General features: G+C 37.7%; 1 protein-coding gene across 1 annotated transcript in view; it reads right to left on the minus strand.

The window, feature by feature from the left end:
• LOC132826613 (mucin-19-like) overlaps positions 1-22055 on the minus strand; it is a 93017-nt gene that overhangs the window by 45431 nt on the left and 25531 nt on the right. Inside the window, exons 23-52 of the mRNA XM_060842568.1 lie at positions 21474-21536; positions 21159-21218; positions 20510-20569; positions 19856-19918; positions 18502-18561; positions 18187-18246; positions 17538-17597; positions 16884-16946; positions 15530-15592; positions 15215-15274; positions 14566-14625; positions 13912-13974; positions 12558-12620; positions 12243-12302; positions 11594-11653; positions 10940-11002; positions 9586-9648; positions 9271-9330; positions 8622-8681; positions 7968-8030; positions 6614-6676; positions 6299-6358; positions 5650-5709; positions 4996-5058; positions 3642-3704; positions 3327-3386; positions 2678-2737; positions 2024-2086; positions 670-732; positions 355-414 (exon numbers count right to left, since the gene is read on the minus strand). Coding sequence (XP_060698551.1) covers positions 355-414; positions 670-732; positions 2024-2086; positions 2678-2737; positions 3327-3386; positions 3642-3704; positions 4996-5058; positions 5650-5709; positions 6299-6358; positions 6614-6676; positions 7968-8030; positions 8622-8681; positions 9271-9330; positions 9586-9648; positions 10940-11002; positions 11594-11653; positions 12243-12302; positions 12558-12620; positions 13912-13974; positions 14566-14625; positions 15215-15274; positions 15530-15592; positions 16884-16946; positions 17538-17597; positions 18187-18246; positions 18502-18561; positions 19856-19918; positions 20510-20569; positions 21159-21218; positions 21474-21536 — 1842 coding nt within the window. The remainder of the gene's footprint in view (positions 1-354; positions 415-669; positions 733-2023; positions 2087-2677; positions 2738-3326; positions 3387-3641; positions 3705-4995; positions 5059-5649; positions 5710-6298; positions 6359-6613; positions 6677-7967; positions 8031-8621; positions 8682-9270; positions 9331-9585; positions 9649-10939; positions 11003-11593; positions 11654-12242; positions 12303-12557; positions 12621-13911; positions 13975-14565; positions 14626-15214; positions 15275-15529; positions 15593-16883; positions 16947-17537; positions 17598-18186; positions 18247-18501; positions 18562-19855; positions 19919-20509; positions 20570-21158; positions 21219-21473; positions 21537-22055) is intronic.

Here is a 22055-nt window from a genome sequence, read left to right on the forward strand (position 1 = left end):
AAAAGCGCCAACGACAGTAGGACACACATGTAATGTGAGTTGCAAAGTCTCAAATGTGAGGAAAGTAAAATCAATTTAATGTAATGACAAGTTTGCCACTGGATGTTGCAAACTCAGGGTTTAGTGCAGACAATTTGATTCCAGGCGTCGATCTCCATTAGATGTATGTTTGAATAAAAACAATGTTTTGCGCAAAGTGGAATATGAGCACAACAGCCTCAATGTTTGTAGGGAAGAATTGAATAAGATTCTTGAAGACTGTGGGAATAGATTTGACTGAAAAAGAACTCAAGATTCCAAACTTCGCTTGTATCCAAGACCTTGCAATTCTTAATAGAATTCATCATTACTCACCAGTTGTGGAGCCAGTGGTTGAGCCAGTCGTTGTTGGTGAGACTGTTGTGGATGTTTGTTCTGAAATATGAAGGAAATTGGAAGGTCACAACACTTTGATTCAATTCCAAAAGAATATTTATTCTTTTTCAGAATGAAAGGAGGATAGGATTCTCATCAGGTATATTACAGAAATGAATAAATATGAATGTCAAATACACCACGAGAAAAGAGACAGGTGAAATATCTCAATTCTGCAAAGAATTGAACTAATACTGAGAGAAGTGATTGTGTTCACCGAATACTTGCTGTTAAATAAATGAAAACTTCTCTCACCAGTTGTGGAGCTGGACGTTGACGGTGCTGTCGTGGTGTATACTGTTGTTGAAGTGGTTTCTGCTAAAAGAAAACAAATGAACTTCCAGTCAGTGTGTTCCATTGTGATTTGGGGCTGTTTGTTCCTCCTGAAACAGCACCTCCAGATCATGCACAAACAAAACTAAAGATGACCAACAGGCTTGACATTTGTGACGAGAGCTGATGAAGCATGGTATGATTCCAAATTAAAATACGTGATATATTCCATAATCAGAAGTAACAAGCATTCTTAAAGAAAAGCTTGAGTTTCTAATTTAAGAACAGTAATACTGGAATATTTGAGCCATTGTCTGTATTTGAGGCATGTAAACCTGTCAGCATATATTTTTTTCCAAGAATATGATGACACTTCAAATACGAGAGTGGGTTTTAAAGCAAATTGAGTTTTCGACAAGAAGTCATTCCTTTCCTTCTCAATAGCAGAATGCATTCAAATGTGGATGCGCCATGCCGAATATATCCAGAGGTCATACTTTCAGGAATTTAATCACTGGAGATTTTCAGCAAAGTTTTGACAAAAAAAACCCTGCTTTTTTTCCCAACAATACCTTCCACTGAAACATGGGGACACCAATATTAGGAGACCCATAAGTCATACTTTCAGTTATGCACCGACTAAAGATTTGCAGAAAATCCAGAGCTCCACTGAAGGTTATTAAAAACACAGATTAAATGGTTCAGAGTGAAGTCTAAGATGCCATGGCATTGCATGTGTGCAAATTTCATTGCATTAGTTCATCACTTATTTGAAGGTCACTGCATTTGTTGAGACTACAGAGGCTGACTTCAAAACTGCTCATATGGGAAGATTCCTGTTTCATTGTTTGTTTCAGAAATAATTCTTATCGAGATTTGGTGAGGAAGTGACATGTCAGTCTCTGTCCCCTACCAAGTCTTTACTCAGTTTTTGCAATTCCAAATGAACAGACTTTCACTGTCAGGAAGCTCAAGATGACTCTATTTAAGTCCAAGGCATTGCTATTTTACCCAATAGAAACCATCATTCACCTATTGTGGAAGTACTGGTGCAACAAGGTGTAGTTGGAGGAACAGATGTTGTTGCTGCTATTGAATAAAAACACAAGTAATGTTCAAAACCACAAAACCTCAAAACGATTCCGTACCAACATTCCCCTGACAGAATGTGACGGAACTAGGAGAAAGACTGAGATTACTTCAGATTCTTCACAAAATATTGTGCCGAATATCAAGCTGATGGCATTAATAAGCATTCTCAGTAAGAATGCTGAAATTCAGAAAGCATTCCACTTGAACTATCTTGTGAATTGTATTCAGTGCAGATGTCACTCACCGGCTGTGGAGCTGCCAGTCGTCTCAGATGTTGGGCTTGTCCCTGTTGTAGTAGTTGATTCTTCTGAAGGAGAAACATAAGAATCAATATTCAATACAATCAATGTCACATGAGACAGTACTGGGAAAGGACATGTATTCTGTGTTTGAAATGGATGGACAACAGATAATATTAAAAGTATTACATTGATGGGACATCTAGTATGAGCCAAAGGAATTTGCTGAAAGAGAATTGTTTTTGAGTTGTGCTCACTGTTAGAGAAATTGAACTGTGTGCTGATATTTTTGCACAGACAGAATATCACTCTCAGAAACTTTGGTTCAGGTATACAGACAATTTGGCATCAAGGAATATTACACTTCTCATCTTCCAATTAATGGGAGTGGTATTTGTCATTCTAGCGGAGAGTATGGGCAAAGGTCCAATCTAACTTATCAGCCAACAGACTCATTGTTTTCTTTTCTTTATCGAAAAGTTGATGATCTGACTAAATTGAATCCATGAGGTTCCACTAAAGTCTTGAGCACAACATCTTCTAAAGACAGAATGTGGATCCTGGGCTGGGAATGACAAAGGAATTTCCCTATTCAGATGTTTTGTCGGTTCTTGCTTCAAATTGTTTTCTCATGTTTAATGTAAAAAGACCTGACTCACCAGTTGTGGAGCTGGCAGTAGAACTGGCTGTAGTGGTCGTCACTGATGTTGTTGTGGTTTCTGTTAGAGTAAACAAAATGTAATCACTATTCATAAACACGTTTGGAATCAAGACCCATGAGAGTGATTTAACAGCAATCTGCATGGAATGCACAAATAATGAGAGAATATGTAAAACAGTTCAAATCTTAATCCACAAGTAACCTTCTATGTCATAATTTATGTAAATCATCATTACCCAGCTCACCAGCAAATGAGTGTTTCTGTGGTAGGTCAAGACATTGGGTCCGTTTGCAAAAGCGCCAACGACAGTAGGACACACATGTAATGTGAGTTGCAAAGTCTCAAATGTGAGGAAAGTAAAATCAATTTAATGTAATGACAAGTTTGCCACTGGATGTTGCAAACTCAGGGTTTAGTGCAGACAATTTGATTCCAGGCGTCGATCTCCATTAGATGTATGTTTGAATAAAAACAATGTTTTGCGCAAAGTGGAATATGAGCACAACAGCCTCAGTGTTTGTAGGGAAGAATTGAATAAGATTCTTGAAGACTGTGGGAATAGATTTGACTGAAAAAGAACTCAAGATTCCAAACTTCGCTTGTATCCAAGACCTTGCAATTCTTAATAGAATTCATCATTACTCACCAGTTGTGGAGCCAGTGGTTGAGCCAGTCGTTGTTGGTGAGACTGTTGTGGATGTTTGTTCTGAAATATGAAGGAAATTGGAAGGTCACAACACTTTGATTCAATTCCAAAAGAATATTTATTCTTTTTCAGAATGAAAGGAGGATAGGATTCTCATCAGGTATATTACAGAAATGAATAAATATGAATGTCAAATACACCACGAGAAAAGAGACAGGTGAAATATCTCAATTCTGCAAAGAATTGAACTAATACTGAGAGAAGTGATTGTGTTCACCGAATACTTGCTGTTAAATAAATGAAAACTTCTCTCACCAGTTGTGGAGCTGGACGTTGACGGTGCTGTCGTGGTGTATACTGTTGTTGAAGTGGTTTCTGCTAAAAGAAAACAAATGAACTTCCAGTCAGTGTGTTCCATTGTGATTTGGGGCTGTTTGTTCCTCCTGAAACAGCACCTCCAGATCATGCACAAACAAAACTAAAGATGACCAACAGGCTTGACATTTGTGACGAGAGCTGATGAAGCATGGTATGATTCCAAATTAAAATACGTGATATATTCCATAATCAGAAGTAACAAGCATTCTTAAAGAAAAGCTTGAGTTTCTAATTTAAGAACAGTAATACTGGAATATTTGAGCCATTGTCTGTATTTGAGGCATGTAAACCTGTCAGCATATATTTTTTTCCAAGAATATGATGACACTTCAAATACGAGAGTGGGTTTTAAAGCAAATTGAGTTTTCGACAAGAAGTCATTCCTTTCCTTCTCAATAGCAGAATGCATTCAAATGTGGATGCGCCATGCCGAATATATCCAGAGGTCATACTTTCAGGAATTTAATCACTGGAGATTTTCAGCAAAGTTTTGACAAAAAAAACCCTGCTTTTTTTCCCAACAATACCTTCCACTGAAACATGGGGACACCAATATTAGGAGACCCATAAGTCATACTTTCAGTTATGCACCGACTAAAGATTTGCAGAAAATCCAGAGCTCCACTGAAGGTTATTAAAAACACAGATTAAATGGTTCAGAGTGAAGTCTAAGATGCCATGGCATTGCATGTGTGCAAATTTCATTGCATTAGTTCATCACTTATTTGAAGGTCACTGCATTTGTTGAGACTACAGAGGCTGACTTCAAAACTGCTCATATGGGAAGATTCCTGTTTCATTGTTTGTTTCAGAAATAATTCTTATCGAGATTTGGTGAGGAAGTGACATGTCAGTCTCTGTCCCCTACCAAGTCTTTACTCAGTTTTTGCAATTCCAAATGAACAGACTTTCACTGTCAGGAAGCTCAAGATGACTCTATTTAAGTCCAAGGCATTGCTATTTTACCCAATAGAAACCATCATTCACCTATTGTGGAAGTACTGGTGCAACAAGGTGTAGTTGGAGGAACAGATGTTGTTGCTGCTATTGAATAAAAACACAAGTAATGTTCAAAACCACAAAACCTCAAAACGATTCCGTACCAACATTCCCCTGACAGAATGTGACGGAACTAGGAGAAAGACTGAGATTACTTCAGATTCTTCACAAAATATTGTGCCGAATATCAAGCTGATGGCATTAATAAGCATTCTCAGTAAGAATGCTGAAATTCAGAAAGCATTCCACTTGAACTAACTTGTGAATTGTATTCAGTGCAGATGTCACTCACCGGCTGTGGAGCTGCCAGTCGTCTCAGATGTTGGGCTTGTCCCTGTTGTAGTAGTTGATTCTTCTGAAGGAGAAACATAAGAATCAATATTCAATACAATCAATGTCACATGAGACAGTACTGGGAAAGGACATGTATTCTGTGTTTGAAATGGATGGACAACAGATAATATTAAAAGTATTACATTGATGAGACATCTAGTATGAGCCAAAGGAATTTGCAGAAAGAGAATTGTTTTTGAGTTGTGCTCACTGTTAGAGAAATTGAACTGTGTGCTGATATTTTTGCACAGACAGAATATCACTCTCAGAAACTTTGGTTCAGGTATACAGACAGTTTGGCATCAAGGAATATTACACTTCTCATCTTCCAATTAATGGGAGTGGTATTTGTCATTCTAGCGGAGAGTATGGGCAAAGGTCCAATCTAACTTATCAGCCAACAGACTCATTGTTTTCTTTTCTTTATCGAAAAGTTGATGATCTGACTAAATTGAATCCATGAGGTTCCACTAAAGTCTTGAGCACAACATCTTCTAAAGACAGAATGTGGATCCTGGGCTGGGAATGACAAAGGAATTTCCCTATTCAGATGTTTTGTCGGTTCTTGCTTCAAATTGTTTTCTCATGTTTAATGTAAAAAGACCTGACTCACCAGTTGTGGAGCTGGCAGTAGAACTGGCTGTAGTGGTCGTCACTGATGTTGTTGTGGTTTCTGTTAGAGTAAACAAAATGTAATCACTATTCATAAACACGTTTGGAATCAAGACCCATGAGAGTGATTTAACAGCAATCTGCATGGAATGCACAAATAATGAGAGAATATGTAAAACAGTTCAAATCTTAATCCACAAGTAACCTTCTATGTCATAATTTATGTAAATCATCATTACCCAGCTCACCAGCAAATGAGTGTTTCTGTGGTAGGTCAAGACATTGGGTCCGTTTGCAAAAGCGCCAACGACAGTAGGACACACATGTAATGTGAGTTGCAAAGTCTCAAATGTGAGGAAAGTAAAATCAATTTAATGTAATGACAAGTTTGCCACTGGATGTTGCAAACTCAGGGTTTAGTGCAGACAATTTGATTCCAGGCGTCGATCTCCATTAGATGTATGTTTGAATAAAAACAATGTTTTGCGCAAAGTGGAATATGAGCACAACAGCCTCAGTGTTTGTAGGGAAGAATTGAATAAGATTCTTGAAGACTGTGGGAATAGATTTGACTGAAAAAGAACTCAAGATTCCAAACTTCGCTTGTATCCAAGACCTTGCAATTCTTAATAGAATTCATCATTACTCACCAGTTGTGGAGCCAGTGGTTGAGCCAGTCGTTGTTGGTGAGACTGTTGTGGATGTTTGTTCTGAAATATGAAGGAAATTGGAAGGTCACAACACTTTGATTCAATTCCAAAAGAATATTTATTCTTTTTCAGAATGAAAGGAGGATAGGATTCTCATCAGGTATATTACAGAAATGAATAAATATGAATGTCAAATACACCACGAGAAAAGAGACAGGTGAAATATCTCAATTCTGCAAAGAATTGAACTAATACTGAGAGAAGTGATTGTGTTCACCGAATACTTGCTGTTAAATAAATGAAAACTTCTCTCACCAGTTGTGGAGCTGGACGTTGACGGTGCTGTCGTGGTGTATACTGTTGTTGAAGTGGTTTCTGCTAAAAGAAAACAAATGAACTTCCAGTCAGTGTGTTCCATTGTGATTTGGGGCTGTTTGTTCCTCCTGAAACAGCACCTCCAGATCATGCACAAACAAAACTAAAGATGACCAACAGGCTTGACATTTGTGACGAGAGCTGATGAAGCATGGTATGATTCCAAATTAAAATACGTGATATATTCCATAATCAGAAGTAACAAGCATTCTTAAAGAAAAGCTTGAGTTTCTAATTTAAGAACAGTAATACTGGAATATTTGAGCCATTGTCTGTATTTGAGGCATGTAAACCCGTCAGCATATATTTTTTTCCAAGAATATGATGACACTTCAAATACGAGAGTGGGTTTTAAAGCAAATTGAGTTTTCGACAAGAAGTCATTCCTTTCCTTCTCAATAGCAGAATGCATTCAAATGTGGATGCGCCATGCCGAATATATCCAGAGGTCATACTTTCAGGAATTTAATCACTGGAGATTTTCAGCAAAGTTTTGACAAAAAAAACCCTGCTTTTTTTCCCAACAATACCTTCCACTGAAACATGAGGACACCAATATTAGGAGACCCATAGGTCATACTTTCAGTTATGCACCGACTAAAGATTTGCAGAAAATCCAGAGCTCCACTGAAGGTTATTAAAAACACAGATTAAATGGTTCAGAGTGAAGTCTAAGATGCCATGGCATTGCATGTGTGCAAATTTCATTGCATTAGTTCATCACTTATTTGAAAGTCACTGCATTTGTTGAGACTACAGAGGCTGACTTCAAAACTGCTCATATGGGAAGATTCCTGTTTCATTGTTTGTTTCAGAAATAATTCTTATCGAGATTTGGTGAGGAAGTGACATGTCAGTCTCTGTCCCCTACCAAGTCTTTACTCAGTTTTTGCAATTCCAAATGAACAGACTTTCACTGTCAGGAAGCTCAAGATGACTCTATTTAAGTCCAAGGCATTGCTATTTTACCCAATAGAAACCATCATTCACCTATTGTGGAAGTACTGGTGCAACAAGGTGTAGTTGGAGGAACAGATGTTGTTGCTGCTATTGAATAAAAACACAAGTAATGTTCAAAACCACAAAACCTCAAAACGATTCCGTACCAACATTCCCCTGACAGAATGTGACGGAACTAGGAGAAAGACTGAGATTACTTCAGATTCTTCACAAAATATCGTGCCGAATATCAAGCTGATGGCATTAATAAGCATTCTCAGTAAGAATGCTGAAATTCAGAAAGCATTCCACTTGAACTAAATTGTGAATTGTATTCAATGCAGATGTCACTCACCGGCTGTGGAGCTGCCAGTCGTCTCAGATGTTGGGCTTGTCCCTGTTGTAGTAGTTGATTCTTCTGAAGGAGAAACATAAGAATCAATATTCAATACAATCAATGTCACATGAGACAGTACTGGGAAAGGACATGTATTCTGTGTTTGAAATGGATGGACAACAGATAATATTAAAAGTATTACATTGATGAGACATCTAGTATGAGCCAAAGGAATTTGAAGAAAGAGAATTGTTTTTGAGTTGTGCTCACTGTTAGAGAAATTGAACTGTGTGCTGATATTTTTGCACAGACAGAATATCACTCTCAGAAACTTTGGTTCAGGTATACAGACAGTTTGGCATCAAGGAATATTACACTTCTCATCTTCCAATTAATGGGAGTGGTATTTGTCATTCTAGCGGAGAGTATGGGCAAAGGTCCAATCTAACTTATCAGCCAACAGACTCATTGTTTTCTTTTCTTTATCGAAAAGTTGATGATCTGACTAAATTGAATCCATGAGGTTCCACTAAAGTCTTGAGCACAACATCTTCTAAAGACAGAATGTGGATCCTGGGCTGGGAATGACAAAGGAATTTCCCTATTCAGATGTTTTGTCGGTTCTTGCTTCAAATTGTTTTCTCATGTTTAATGTAAAAAGACCTGACTCACCAGTTGTGGAGCTGGCAGTAGAACTGGCTGTAGTGGTCGTCACTGATGTTGTTGTGGTTTCTGTTAGAGTAAACAAAATGTAATCACTATTCATAAACACGTTTGGAATCAAGACCCATGAGAGTGATTTAACAGCAATCTGCATGGAATGCACAAATAATGAGAGAATATGTAAAACAGTTCAAATCTTAATCCACAAGTAACCTTCTATGTCATAATTTATGTAAATCATCATTACCCAGCTCACCAGCAAATGAGTGTTTCTGTGGTAGGTCAAGACATTGGGTCCGTTTGCAAAAGCGCCAACGACAGTAGGACACACATGTAATGTGAGTTGCAAAGTCTCAAATGTGAGGAAAGTAAAATCAATTTAATGTAATGACAAGTTTGCCACTGGATGTTGCAAACTCAGGGTTTAGTGCAGACAATTTGATTCCAGGCGTCGATCTCCATTAGATGTATGTTTGAATAAAAACAATGTTTTGCGCAAAGTGGAATATGAGCACAACAGCCTCAATGTTTGTAGGGAAGAATTGAATAAGATTCTTGAAGACTGTGGGAATAGATTTGACTGAAAAAGAACTCAAGATTCCAAACTTCGCTTGTATCCAAGACCTTGCAATTCTTAATAGAATTCATCATTACTCACCAGTTGTGGAGCCAGTGGTTGAGCCAGTCGTTGTTGGTGAGACTGTTGTGGATGTTTGTTCTGAAATATGAAGGAAATTGGAAGGTCACAACACTTTGATTCAATTCCAAAAGAATATTTATTCTTTTTCAGAATGAAAGGAGGATAGGATTCTCATCAGGTATATTACAGAAATGAATAAATATGAATGTCAAATACACCACGAGAAAAGAGACAGGTGAAATATCTCAATTCTGCAAAGAATTGAACTAATACTGAGAGAAGTGATTGTGTTCACCGAATACTTGCTGTTAAATAAATGAAAACTTCTCTCACCAGTTGTGGAGCTGGACGTTGACGGTGCTGTCGTGGTGTATACTGTTGTTGAAGTGGTTTCTGCTAAAAGAAAACAAATGAACTTCCAGTCAGTGTGTTCCATTGTGATTTGGGGCTGTTTGTTCCTCCTGAAACAGCACCTCCAGATCATGCACAAACAAAACTAAAGATGACCAACAGGCTTGACATTTGTGACGAGAGCTGATGAAGCATGGTATGATTCCAAATTAAAATACGTGATATATTCCATAATCAGAAGTAACAAGCATTCTTAAAGAAAAGCTTGAGTTTCTAATTTAAGAACAGTAATACTGGAATATTTGAGCCATTGTCTGTATTTGAGGCATGTAAACCTGTCAGCATATATTTTTTTCCAAGAATATGATGACACTTCAAATACGAGAGTGGGTTTTAAAGCAAATTGAGTTTTCGACAAGAAATCATTCCTTTCCTTCTCAATAGCAGAATGCATTCAAATGTGGATGCGCCATGCCGAATATATCCAGAGGTCATACTTTCAGGAATTTAATCACTGGAGATTTTCAGCAAAGTTTTGACAAAAAAAACCCTGCTTTTTTTCCCAACAATACCTTCCACTGAAACATGGGGACACCAATATTAGGAGACCCATAAGTCATACTTTCAGTTATGCACCGACTAAAGATTTGCAGAAAATCCAGAGCTCCACTGAAGGTTATTAAAAACACAGATTAAATGGTTCAGAGTGAAGTCTAAGATGCCATGGCATTGCATGTGTGCAAATTTCATTGCATTAGTTCATCACTTATTTGAAGGTCACTGCATTTGTTGAGACTACAGAGGCTGACTTCAAAACTGCTCATATGGGAAGATTCCTGTTTCATTGTTTGTTTCAGAAATAATTCTTATCGAGATTTGGTGAGGAAGTGACATGTCAGTCTCTGTCCCCTACCAAGTCTTTACTCAGTTTTTGCAATTCCAAATGAACAGACTTTCACTGTCAGGAAGCTCAAGATGACTCTATTTAAGTCCAAGGCATTGCTATTTTACCCAATAGAAACCATCATTCACCTATTGTGGAAGTACTGGTGCAACAAGGTGTAGTTGGAGGAACAGATGTTGTTGCTGCTATTGAATAAAAACACAAGTAATGTTCAAAACCACAAAACCTCAAAACGATTCCGTACCAACATTCCCCTGACAGAATGTGACGGAACTAGGAGAAAGACTGAGATTACTTCAGATTCTTCACAAAATATTGTGCCGAATATCAAGCTGATGGCATTAATAAGCATTCTCAGTAAGAATGCTGAAATTCAGAAAGCATTCCACTTGAACTAACTTGTGAATTGTATTCAGTGCAGATGTCACTCACCGGCTGTGGAGCTGCCAGTCGTCTCAGATGTTGGGCTTGTCCCTGTTGTAGTAGTTGATTCTTCTGAAGGAGAAACATAAGAATCAATATTCAATACAATCAATGTCACATGAGACAGTACTGGGAAAGGACATGTATTCTGTGTTTGAAATGGATGGACAACAGATAATATTAAAAGTATTACATTGATGAGACATCTAGTATGAGCCAAAGGAATTTGCAGAAAGAGAATTGTTTTTGAGTTGTGCTCACTGTTAGAGAAATTGAACTGTGTGCTGATATTTTTGCACAGACAGAATATCACTCTCAGAAACTTTGGTTCAGGTATACAGACAGTTTGGCATCAAGGAATATTACACTTCTCATCTTCCAATTAATGGGAGTGGTATTTGTCATTCTAGCGGAGAGTATGGGCAAAGGTCCAATCTAACTTATCAGCCAACAGACTCATTGTTTTCTTTTCTTTATCGAAAAGTTGATGATCTGACTAAATTGAATCCATGAGGTTCCACTAAAGTCTTGAGCACAACATCTTCTAAAGACAGAATGTGGATCCTGGGCTGGGAATGACAAAGGAATTTCCCTATTCAGATGTTTTGTCGGTTCTTGCTTCAAATTGTTTTCTCATGTTTAATGTAAAAAGACCTGACTCACCAGTTGTGGAGCTGGCAGTAGAACTGGCTGTAGTGGTCGTCACTGATGTTGTTGTGGTTTCTGTTAGAGTAAACAAAATGTAATCACTATTCATAAACACGTTTGGAATCAAGACCCATGAGAGTGATTTAACAGCAATCTGCATGGAATGCACAAATAATGAGAGAATATGTAAAACAGTTCAAATCTTAATCCACAAGTAACCTTCTATGTCATAATTTATGTAAATCATCATTACCCAGCTCACCAGCAAATGAGTGTTTCTGTGGTAGGTCAAGACATTGGGTCCGTTTGCAAAAGCGCCAACGACAGTAGGACACACATGTAATGTGAGTTGCAAAGTCTCAAATGTGAGGAAAGTAAAATCAATTTAATGTAATGACAAGTTTGCCACTGGATGTTGCAAACTCAGGGTTTAGTGCAGACAATTTGATTCCAGGCGTCGATCTCCATTAGATGTATGTTTGAATAAAAACAATGTTTTGCGCAAAGTGGAATATGAGCACAACAGCCTCAGTGTTTGTAGGGAAGAATTGAATAAGATTCTTGAAGACTGTGGGAATAGATTTGACTGAAAAAGAACTCAAGATTCCAAACTTCGCTTGTATCCAAGACCTTGCAATTCTTAATAGAATTCATCATTACTCACCAGTTGTGGAGCCAGTGGTTGAGCCAGTCGTTGTTGGTGAGACTGTTGTGGATGTTTGTTCTGAAATATGAAGGAAATTGGAAGGTCACAACACTTTGATTCAATTCCAAAAGAATATTTATTCTTTTTCAGAATGAAAGGAGGATAGGATTCTCATCAGGTATATTACAGAAATGAATAAATATGAATGTCAAATACACCACGAGAAAAGAGACAGGTGAAATATCTCAATTCTGCAAAGAATTGAACTAATACTGAGAGAAGTGATTGTGTTCACCGAATACTTGCTGTTAAATAAATGAAAACTTCTCTCACCAGTTGTGGAGCTGGACGTTGACGGTGCTGTCGTGGTGTATACTGTTGTTGAAGTGGTTTCTGCTAAAAGAAAACAAATGAACTTCCAGTCAGTGTGTTCCATTGTGATTTGGGGCTGTTTGTTCCTCCTGAAACAGCACCTCCAGATCATGCACAAACAAAACTAAAGATGACCAACAGGCTTGACATTTGTGACGAGAGCTGATGAAGCATGGTATGATTCCAAATTAAAATACGTGATATATTCCATAATCAGAAGTAACAAGCATTCTTAAAGAAAAGCTTGAGTTTCTAATTTAAGAACAGTAATACTGGAATATTTGAGCCATTGTCTGTATTTGAGGCATGTAAACCTGTCAGCATATATTTTTTTCCAAGAATATGATGACACTTCAAATACGAGAGTGGGTTTTAAAGCAAATTGAGTTTTCGACAAGAAGTCATTCCTTTCCTTCTCAATAGCAGAATGCATTCAAATGTGGATGCGCCATGCCGAATATATCCAGAGGTCATACTTTCAGGAATTTAATCACTGGAGATTTTCAGCAAAGTTTTGACAAAAAAAACCCTGCTTTTTTTCCCAACAATACCTTCCACTGAAACATGAGGACACCAATATTAGGAGACCCATAGGTCATACTTTCAGTTATGCACCGACTAAAGATTTGCAGAAAATCCAGAGCTCCACTGAAGGTTATTAAAAACACAGATTAAATGGTTCAGAGTGAAGTCTAAGATGCCATGGCATTGCATGTGTGCAAATTTCATTGCATTAGTTCATCACTTATTTGAAAGTCACTGCATTTGTTGAGACTACAGAGGCTGACTTCAAAACTGCTCATATGGGAAGATTCCTGTTTCATTGTTTGTTTCAGAAATAATTCTTATCGAGATTTGGTGAGGAAGTGACATGTCAGTCTCTGTCCCCTACCAAGTCTTTACTCAGTTTTTGCAATTCCAAATGAACAGACTTTCACTGTCAGGAAGCTCAAGATGACTCTATTTAAGTCCAAGGCATTGCTATTTTACCCAATAGAAACCATCATTCACCTATTGTGGAAGTACTGGTGCAACAAGGTGTAGTTGGAGGAACAGATGTTGTTGCTGCTATTGAATAAAAACACAAGTAATGTTCAAAACCACAAAACCTCAAAACGATTCCGTACCAACATTCCCCTGACAGAATGTGACGAAACTAGGAGAAAGACTGAGATTACTTCAGATTCTTCACAAAATATCGTGCCGAATATCAAGCTGATGGCATTAATAAGCATTCTCAGTAAGAATGCTGAAATTCAGAAAGCATTCCACTTGAACTAACTTGTGAATTGTATTCAATGCAGATGTCACTCACCGGCTGTGGAGCTGCCAGTCGTCTCAGATGTTGGGCTTGTCCCTGTTGTAGTAGTTGATTCTTCTGAAGGAGAAACATAAGAATCAATATTCAATACAATCAATGTCACATGAGACAGTACTGGGAAAGGACATGTATTCTGTGTTTGAAATGGATGGACAACAGATAATATTAAAAGTATTACATTGATGAGACATCTAGTATGAGCCAAAGGAATTTGCAGAAAGAGAATTGTTTTTGAGTTGTGCTCACTGTTAGAGAAATTGAACTGTGTGCTGATATTTTTGCACAGACAGAATATCACTCTCAGAAACTTTGGTTCAGGTATACAGACAGTTTGGCATCAAGGAATATTACACTTCTCATCTTCCAATTAATGGGAGTGGTATTTGTCATTCTAGCGGAGAGTACGGGCAAAGGTCCAATCTAACTTATCAGCCAACAGACTCATTGTTTTCTTTTCTTTATCGAAAAGTTGATGATCTGACTAAATTGAATCCATGAGGTTCCACTAAAGTCTTGAGCACAACATCTTCTAAAGACAGAATGTGGATCCTGGGCTGGGAATGACAAAGGAATTTCCCTATTCAGATGTTTTGTCGGTTCTTGCTTCAAATTGTTTTCTCATGTTTAATGTAAAAAGACCTGACTCACCAGTTGTGGAGCTGGCAGTAGAACTGGCTGTAGTGGTCGTCACTGATGTTGTTGTGGTTTCTGTTAGAGTAAACAAAATGTAATCACTATTCATAAACACGTTTGGAATCAAGACCCATGAGAGTGATTTAACAGCAATCTGCATGGAATGCACAAATAATGAGAGAATATGTAAAACAGTTCAAATCTTAATCCACAAGTAACCTTCTATGTCATAATTTATGTAAATCATCATTACCCAGCTCACCAGCAAATGAGTGTTTCTGTGGTAGGTCAAGACATTGGGTCCGTTTGCAAAAGCGCCAACGACAGTAGGACACACATGTAATGTGAGTTGCAAAGTCTCAAATGTGAGGAAAGTAAAATCAATTTAATGTAATGACAAGTTTGCCACTGGATGTTGCAAACTCAGGGTTTAGTGCAGACAATTTGATTCCAGGCGTCGATCTCCATTAGATGTATGTTTGAATAAAAACAATGTTTTGCGCAAAGTGGAATATGAGCACAACAGCCTCAGTGTTTGTAGGGAAGAATTGAAAAAGATTCTTGAAGACTGTGGGAATAGATTTGACTGAAAAAGAACTCAAGATTCCAAACTTCGCTTGTATCCAAGACCTTGCAATTCTTAATAGAATTCATCATTACTCACCAGTTGTGGAGCCAGTGGTTGAGCCAGTCGTTGTTGGTGAGACTGTTGTGGATGTTTGTTCTGAAATATGAAGGAAATTGGAAGGTCACAACACTTTGATTCAATTCCAAACGAATATTTATTCTTTTTCAGAATGAAAGGAGGATAGGATTCTCATCAGGTATATTACAGAAATGAATAAATATGAATGTCAAATACACCACGAGAAAAGAGACAGGTGAAATATCTCAATTCTGCAAAGAATTGAACTAATACTGAGAGAAGTGATTGTGTTCACCGAATACTTGCTGTTAAATAAATGAAAACTTCTCTCACCAGTTGTGGAGCTGGACGTTGACGGTGCTGTCGTGGTGTATACTGTTGTTGAAGTGGTTTCTGCTCAAAGAAAACAAATGAACTTCCAGTCAGTGTGTTCCATTGTGATTTGGGGCTGTTTGTTCCTCCTGAAACTGCACCTCCAGATCATGCACAAACAAAACTAAAGATGACCAACAGGCTTGACATTTGTGACGAGAGCTGATGAAGCATGGTATGATTCCAAATTAAAATACGTGATATATTCCATAATCAGAAGTAACAAGCATTCTTAAAGAAAAGCTTGAGTTTCTAATTTAAGAACAGTAATACTGGAATATTTGAGCCATTGTCTGTATTTGAGGCATGTAAACCTGTCAGCATATATTTTTTTCCAAGAATATGATGACACTTCAAATACGAGAGTGGGTTTTAAAGCAAATTGAGTTTTCGACAAGAAATCATTCCTTTCCTTCTCAATAGCAGAATGCATTCAAATGTGGATGCGCCATGCCGAATATATCCAGAGGTCATACTTTCAGGAATTTAATCACTGGAGATTTTCAGCAAAGTTTTGACAAAAAAAACCCTGCTTTTTTTCCCAACAATACCTTCCACTGAAACATGGGGACACCAATATTAGGAGACCCATAAGTCATACTTTCAGTTATGCACCGACTAAAGATTTGCAGAAAATCCAGAGCTCCACTGAAGGTTATTAAAAACACAGATTAAATGGTTCAGAGTGAAGTCTAAGATGCCATGGCATTGCATGTGTGCAAATTTCATTGCATTAGTTCATCACTTATTTGAAGGTCACTGCATTTGTTGAGACTACAGAGGCTGACTTCAAAACTGCTCATATGGGAAGATTCCTGTTTCATTGTTTGTTTCAGAAATAATTCTTATCGAGATTTGGTGAGGAAGTGACATGTCAGTCTCTGTCCCCTACCAAGTCTTTACTCAGTTTTTGCAATTCCAAATGAACAGACTTTCACTGTCAGGAAGCTCAAGATGACTCTATTTAAGTCCAAGGCATTGCTATTTTACCCAATAGAAACCATCATTCACCTATTGTGGAAGTACTGGTGCAACAAGGTGTAGTTGGAGGAACAGATGTTGTTGCTGCTATTGAATAAAAACACAAGTAATGTTCAAAACCACAAAACCTCAAAACGATTCCGTACCAACATTCCCCTGACAGAATGTGACGAAACTAGGAGAAAGACTGAGATTACTTCAGATTCTTCACAAAATATCGTGCCGAATATCAAGCTGATGGCATTAATAAGCATTCTCAGTAAGAATGCTGAAATTCAGAAAGCATTCCACTTGAACTAACTTGTGAATTGTATTCAATGCAGATGTCACTCACCGGCTGTGGAGCTGCCAGTCGTCTCAGATGTTGGGCTTGTCCCTGTTGTAGTAGTTGATTCTTCTGAAGGAGAAACATAAGAATCAATATTCAATACAATCAATGTCACATGAGACAGTACTGGGAAAGGACATGTATTCTGTGTTTGAAATGGATGGACAACAGATAATATTAAAAGTATTACATTGATGAGACATCTAGTATGAGCCAAAGGAATTTGCAGAAAGAGAATTGTTTTTGAGTTGTGCTCACTGTTAGAGAAATTGAACTGTGTGCTGATATTTTTGCACAGACAGAATATCACTCTCAGAAACTTTGGTTCAGGTATACAGACAGTTTGGCATCAAGGAATATTACACTTCTCATCTTCCAATTAATGGGAGTATTATTTGTCATTCTAGCGGAGAGTACGGGCAAAGGTCCAATCTAACTTATCAGCCAACAGACTCATTGTTTTCTTTTCTTTATCGAAAAGTTGATGATCTGACTAAATTGAATCCATGAGGTTCCACTAAAGTCTTGAGCACAACATCTTCTAAAGACAGAATGTGGATCCTGGGCTGGGAATGACAAAGGAATTTCCCTATTCAGATGTTTTGTCGGTTCTTGCTTCAAATTGTTTTCTCATGTTTAATGTAAAAAGACCTGACTCACCAGTTGTGGAGCTGGCAGTAGAACTGGCTGTAGTGGTCGTCACTGATGTTGTTGTGGTTTCTGTTAGAGTAAACAAAATGTAATCACTATTCATAAACACGTTTGGAATCAAGACCCATGAGAGTGATTTAACAGCAATCTGCATGGAATGCACAAATAATGAGAGAATATGTAAAACAGTTCAAATCTTAATCCACAAGTAACCTTCTATGTCATAATTTATGTAAATCATCATTACCCAGCTCACCAGCAAATGAGTGTTTCTGTGGTAGGTCAAGACATTGGGTCCGTTTGCAAAAGCGCCAACGACAGTAGGACACACATGTAATGTGAGTTGCAAAGTCTCAAATGTGAGGAAAGTAAAATCAATTTAATGTAATGACAAGTTTGCCACTGGATGTTGCAAACTCAGGGTTTAGTGCAGACAATTTGATTCCAGGCGTCGATCTCCATTAGATGTATGTTTGAATAAAAACAATGTTTTGCGCAAAGTGGAATATGAGCACAACAGCCTCAGTGTTTGTAGGGAAGAATTGAATAAGATTCTTGAAGACTGTGGGAATAGATTTGACTGAAAAAGAACTCAAGATTCCAAACTTCGCTTGTATCCAAGACCTTGCAATTCTTAATAGAATTCATCATTACTCACCAGTTGTGGAGCCAGTGGTTGAGCCAGTCGTTGTTGGTGAGACTGTTGTGGATGTTTGTTCTGAAATATGAAGGAAATTGGAAGGTCACAACACTTTGATTCAATTCCAAACGAATATTTATTCTTTTTCAGAATGAAAGGAGGATAGGATTCTCATCAGGTATATTACAGAAATGAATAAATATGAATGTCAAATACACCACGAGAAAAGAGACAGGTGAAATATCTCAATTCTGCAAAGAATTGAACTAATACTGAGAGAAGTGATTGTGTTCACCGAATACTTGCTGTTAAATAAATGAAAACTTCTCTCACCAGTTGTGGAGCTGGACGTTGACGGTGCTGTCGTGGTGTATACTGTTGTTGAAGTGGTTTCTGCTCAAAGAAAACAAATGAACTTCCAGTCAGTGTGTTCCATTGTGATTTGGGGCTGTTTGTTCCTCCTGAAACTGCACCTCCAGATCATGCACAAACAAAACTAAAGATGACCAACAGGCTTGACATTTGTGACGAGAGCTGATGAAGCATGGTATGATTCCAAATTAAAATACGTGATATATTCCATAATCAGAAGTAACAAGCATTCTTAAAGAAAAGCTTGAGTTTCTAATTTAAGAACAGTAATACTGGAATATTTGAGCCATTGTCTGTATTTGAGGCATGTAAACCTGTCAGCATATATTTTTTTCCAAGAATATGATGACACTTCAAATACGAGAGTGGGTTTTAAAGCAAATTGAGTTTTCGACAAGAAATCATTCCTTTCCTTCTCAATAGCAGAATGCATTCAAATGTGGATGCGCCATGCCGAATATATCCAGAGGTCATACTTTCAGGAATTTAATCACTGGAGATTTTCAGCAAAGTTTTGACAAAAAAAACCCTGCTTTTTTTCCCAACAATACCTTCCACTGAAACTTGGGGACACCAATATTAGGAGACCCATAAGTCATACTTTCAGTTATGCACCGACTAAAGATTTGCAGAAAATCCAGAGCTCCACTGAAGGTTATTAAAAACACAGATTAAATGGTTCAGAGTGAAGTCTAAGATGCCATGGCATTGCATGTGTGCAAATTTCATTGCATTAGTTCATCACTTATTTGAAGGTCACTGCATTTGTTGAGACTACAGAGGCTGACTTCAAAACTGCTCATATGGGAAGATTCCTGTTTCATTGTTTGTTTCAGAAATAATTCTTATCGAGATTTGGTGAGGAAGTGACATGTCAGTCTCTGTCCCCTACCAAGTCTTTACTCAGTTTTTGCAATTCCAAATGAACAGACTTTCACTGTCAGGAAGCTCAAGATGACTCTATTTAAGTCCAAGGCATTGCTATTTTACCCAATAGAAACCATCATTCACCTATTGTGGAAGTACTGGTGCAACAAGGTGTAGTTGGAGGAACAGATGTTGTTGCTGCTATTGAATAAAAACACAAGTAATGTTCAAAACCACAAAACCTCAAAACGATTCCGTACCAACATTCCCCTGACAGAATGTGACGGAACTAGGAGAAAGACTGAGATTACTTCAGATTCTTCAGAAAATATCTTGCCGAATATCAAGCTGATGGCATTAATAAGCATTCTCAGTAAGAATGCTGAAATTCAGAAAGCATTCCACTTGAACTAACTTGTGAATTGTATTCAATGCAGATGTCACTCACCGGCTGTGGAGCTGCCAGTCGTCTCAGATGTTGGGCTTGTCCCTGTTGTAGTAGTTGATTCTTCTGAAGGAGAAACATAAGAATCAATATTCAATACAATCAATGTCACATGAGACAGTACTGGGAAAGGACATGTATTCTGTGTTTGAAATGGATGGACAACAGATAATATTAAAAGTATTACATTGATGAGACATCTAGTATGAGCCAAAGGAATTTGCAGAAAGAGAATTGTTTTTGAGTTGTGCTCACTGTTAGAGAAATTGAATTGTGTGCTGATATTTTTGCACAGACAGAATATCACTCTCAGAAACTTTGGTTCAGGTATACAGACAGTTTGGCATCAAGGAATATTACACTTCTCATCTTCCAATTAATGGGAGTGGTATTTGTCATTCTAGCGGAGAGTACGGGCAAAGGTCCAATCTAACTTATCAGCCAACAGACTCATTGTTTTCTTTTCTTTATCGAAAAGTTGATGATCTGACTAAATTGAATCCATGAGGTTCCACTAAAGTCTTGAGCACAACATCTTCTAAAGACAGAATGTGGATCCTGGGCTGGGAATGACAAAGGAATTTCCCTATTCAGATGTTTTGTCGGTTCTTGCTTCAAATTGTTTTCTCATGTTTAATGTAAAAAGACATGACTCACCAGTTGTGGAGCTGGCAGTAGAACTGGCTGTAGTGGTCGTCACTGATGTTGTTGTGGTTTCTGTTAGAGTAAACAAAATGTAATCACTATTCATAAACACGTTTGGAATCAAGACCCATGAGAGTGATTTAACAGCAATCTGCATGGAATGCACAAATAATGAGAGAATATGTAAAACAGTTCAAATCTTAATCCACAAGTAACCTTCTATGTCATAATTTATGTAAATCATCATTACCCAGCTCACCAGCAAATGAGTGTTTCTGTGGTAGGTCAAGACATTGGGTCCGTTTGCAAAAGCGCCAACGACAGTAGGACACACATGTAATGTGAGTTGCAAAGTCTCAAATGTGAGGAAAGTAAAATCAATTTAATGTAATGACAAGTTTGCCACTGGATGTTGCAAACTCAGGGTTTAGTGCAGACAATTTGATTCCAGGCGTCGATCTCCATTAGATGTATGTTTGAATAAAAACAATGTTTTGCGCAAAGTGGAATATGAGCACAACAGCCTCAATGTTTGTAGGGAAGAATTGAATAAGATTCTTGAAGACTGTGGGAATAGATTTGACTGAAAAAGAACTCAAGATTCCAAACTTCGCTTGTATCCAAGACCTTGCAATTCTTAATAGAATTCATCATTACTCACCAGTCGTGGAGCCAGTGGTTGAGCCAGTCGTTGTTGGTGAGACTGTTGTGGATGTTTGTTCTGAAATATGAAGGAAATTGGAAGGTCACAACACTTTGATTCAATTCCAAAAGAATATTTATTCTTTTTCAGAATGAAAGGAGGATAGGATTCTCATCAGGTATATTACAGAAATGAATAAATATGAATGTCAAATACACCACGAGAAAAGAGACAGGTGAAATATCTCAATTCTGCAAAGAATTGAACTAATACTGAGAGAAGTGATTGTGTTCGCCAAATACTTTCTGTTGAATAAACAATAGCGTCTCTCACCAGTTGTGGAGCTGGACGTTGACGGTGCTGTCGTGGTGTATACTGTTGTTGAAGTGGTTTCTGCTAAAAGAAAACAAATGAACTTCCAGTCAGTGTGTTCCATTGTGATTTGGGGCTGTTTGTTCCTCCTGAAACAGCACCTCCAGATCATGCACAAACAAAACTAAAGATGACCAACAGGCTTGACATTTGTGATGAGAGCTGATGAAACATGGTATGTATCCACAATGCAATAGCTGGTCTTTTCCACAGCAAGAAATAACAAGCATTCTTTAAAAAAACCTTGATTTTCCAAGTTAAGAACAGAGAAACTGTGCCTTATTTGATCCATTGACTGGATTTGAAAAAAAGTAAACCCTCAGCGCACCTGTTTTCAAGAATATGATTACACTTCGAGTACTACTGTGGGTTTTGAAGCAAATTGACTTTTAGACAAGAAGACAATCCTTTCCTTTTCAATTGGGGCATGCATATAGATGTGGATGTACCAGTATGAGTGTATCCAGAGATCATATTTTCAGGTATTTATTGACTGGAGTTATCCATCAAAACTTAGGCAAGAAAATACTACTTATCAATAGA

Source organism: Hemiscyllium ocellatum, chromosome 23 (genome assembly GCF_020745735.1).
Source record: "Hemiscyllium ocellatum isolate sHemOce1 chromosome 23, sHemOce1.pat.X.cur, whole genome shotgun sequence".
Taxonomy (NCBI): Eukaryota; Metazoa; Chordata; class Chondrichthyes; order Orectolobiformes; family Hemiscylliidae; genus Hemiscyllium; species Hemiscyllium ocellatum.